Source organism: Drosophila arizonae, chromosome 2 (assembly GCF_054131065.1).
Source record: "Drosophila arizonae isolate 15081-1271.41 chromosome 2, UAZ_ARI_1.0, whole genome shotgun sequence".
NCBI lineage: Eukaryota > Metazoa > Arthropoda > Insecta > Diptera > Drosophilidae > Drosophila > Drosophila arizonae.
Window position 1 is genome coordinate 24,682,924 of NC_142922.1, and position 1,544 is coordinate 24,684,467.

Below are 1,544 nucleotides of genomic sequence, written 5' to 3' on the forward strand. Positions count from 1 at the left end.
CATGTTGCACTAATGTTGCGGGCACTGCTACAGCCACAGCCACAGCCACAGCGTCTGGCGAGATAAACAATTAAAAACTTTCGCAATTTGCGGTAATTTCACTCCAACTAAGCGCGCCACCACCGACGCCTAATATTGGGACAGCATTTCAGTGGGCCAAAGCAATTATGATGATGTCATAATTAGGACAACCACACTCGGGCTTACCCACCACTGTATAAGAGAGTGTCCGACTGACTGACTGACTGACTGATGCCTGACTGATGGGACTAACTGGAAAACTTGTTCGTTGAGCCAACAGCTCATGGCATTATTATCGCATTCCTCTTATCTTTTGTTGACTGATTGAGGTGAGCTCGCATCGAATTGCATTGCACACGTTTTTGTTGATTTTGCACACGCCGAGCCCACCCGCTGAATGAATATTCAACTGAGTGCAAAAATACTTCTCTCTGCGCTCGGCACTCGGCACTCGGGCAACCAACGGCAGCTATAAATAAGTTCAGTGAAATTGTTGTAAAAGCCAGTAAATTCTTAAGAAAGAACCCCGAAATACGAAATACTTCGAAATACTTCGCAATACTTTTAAAGGCAACTCGAAAATGGTTTGCAAGGGCTGTGGCACAAGTGAGTATACAAAATGCAAAAAAAAAAAAAAAAAAAAAAATATATATGATTTTCATCTTACACTCATTGATGGCCATAAATTATCTCACCTGCGCAGACTGCAAGTGCAGCGACTCCAAGTGCGGCGACAACTGCTCGTGCAATCAGGACTGCAAGTGCGTCTGCAAAACGGGCACTAAGGAGCAGTGCTGCAGCACAAAGACCACGTAGACAATCTAAGTAAACGGATATTGTTCCAATTAAGCAGAAATCAAGCACTCATCTCTGAGTGAATGCAAACAAATGGAGCTGCTACGAAAAAATGTGAAAAACAAAATAAAGCAAAATGTTTACAATATGTGTTAAATTCTGCCTGAATATATGTATTTATGTTTGGCATATCTTGATATGCCTTGATTGATGCAGTTGGCAGTTGTTCGTGCTTTTATCTTCTTTTGGGGCGAAATGGCTATGGAGCTACTTGATAGTTGATGAAACTTCACTTAAAGTTTTTTAATTGAAAAAGCGATATGCAGATGCCCCATTAGTTAAGAAGAAACATTTAATCGTAGCATAAATTTCATATTTATAAGGCCAGTCGGAGCTGTGGCACATTAGATATGTACATACATATTCCACTTCTTTATCTCTTGAAGTTATGTTTTAGATATTGCTATCTTTACCTAGAGTACAAAAAGGGGCAGCAAATCAGTCGATAATTCTAATATTCTGTTATCATATATCCATTATTTCCTTTACCTTGCTACATTTCTAATATTCCATTTAGTATCCAATATAAAACATAGTTTGAGGAACACAAAAAGTAAATATACGTCGACTGGTGTCGGCTTTGGTGGCTTTACGATGTCATATATATACACATTTCTATCTAAATGAGTTTCATTGAAATGCGCAATGCATTGTTGCTATTGTTGTTG

General features: G+C 39.2%; 1 protein-coding gene across 1 annotated transcript; it reads left to right on the top strand.

Moving 5' to 3' along the window:
• Positions 1–466: 466 nt before the first annotated feature.
• Positions 467–964, top strand: MtnC (Metallothionein C). Its single transcript, XM_018001479.2, has 2 exons — positions 467–627; positions 725–964. Exons 1-2 carry the CDS (start codon positions 603–605, stop codon positions 835–837), a joined length of 138 nt encoding a protein of 45 aa, XP_017856968.1. The 5' UTR covers positions 467–602; the 3' UTR covers positions 838–964.
• The last annotated feature ends 580 nt before the right edge of the window (positions 965–1,544 follow it).

Bases quoted from the DNA above. Each gene is read 5' to 3' on its own strand.
- MtnC (XM_018001479.2), top strand. From the start codon at position 603: ATGGTTTGCAAGGGCTGTGGCACAA. The intron at 628-724 runs GTGAGTATACAA...TCACCTGCGCAG, and splicing joins TTGCAAGGGCTGTGGCACAA to ACTGCAAGTGCAGCGACTCC.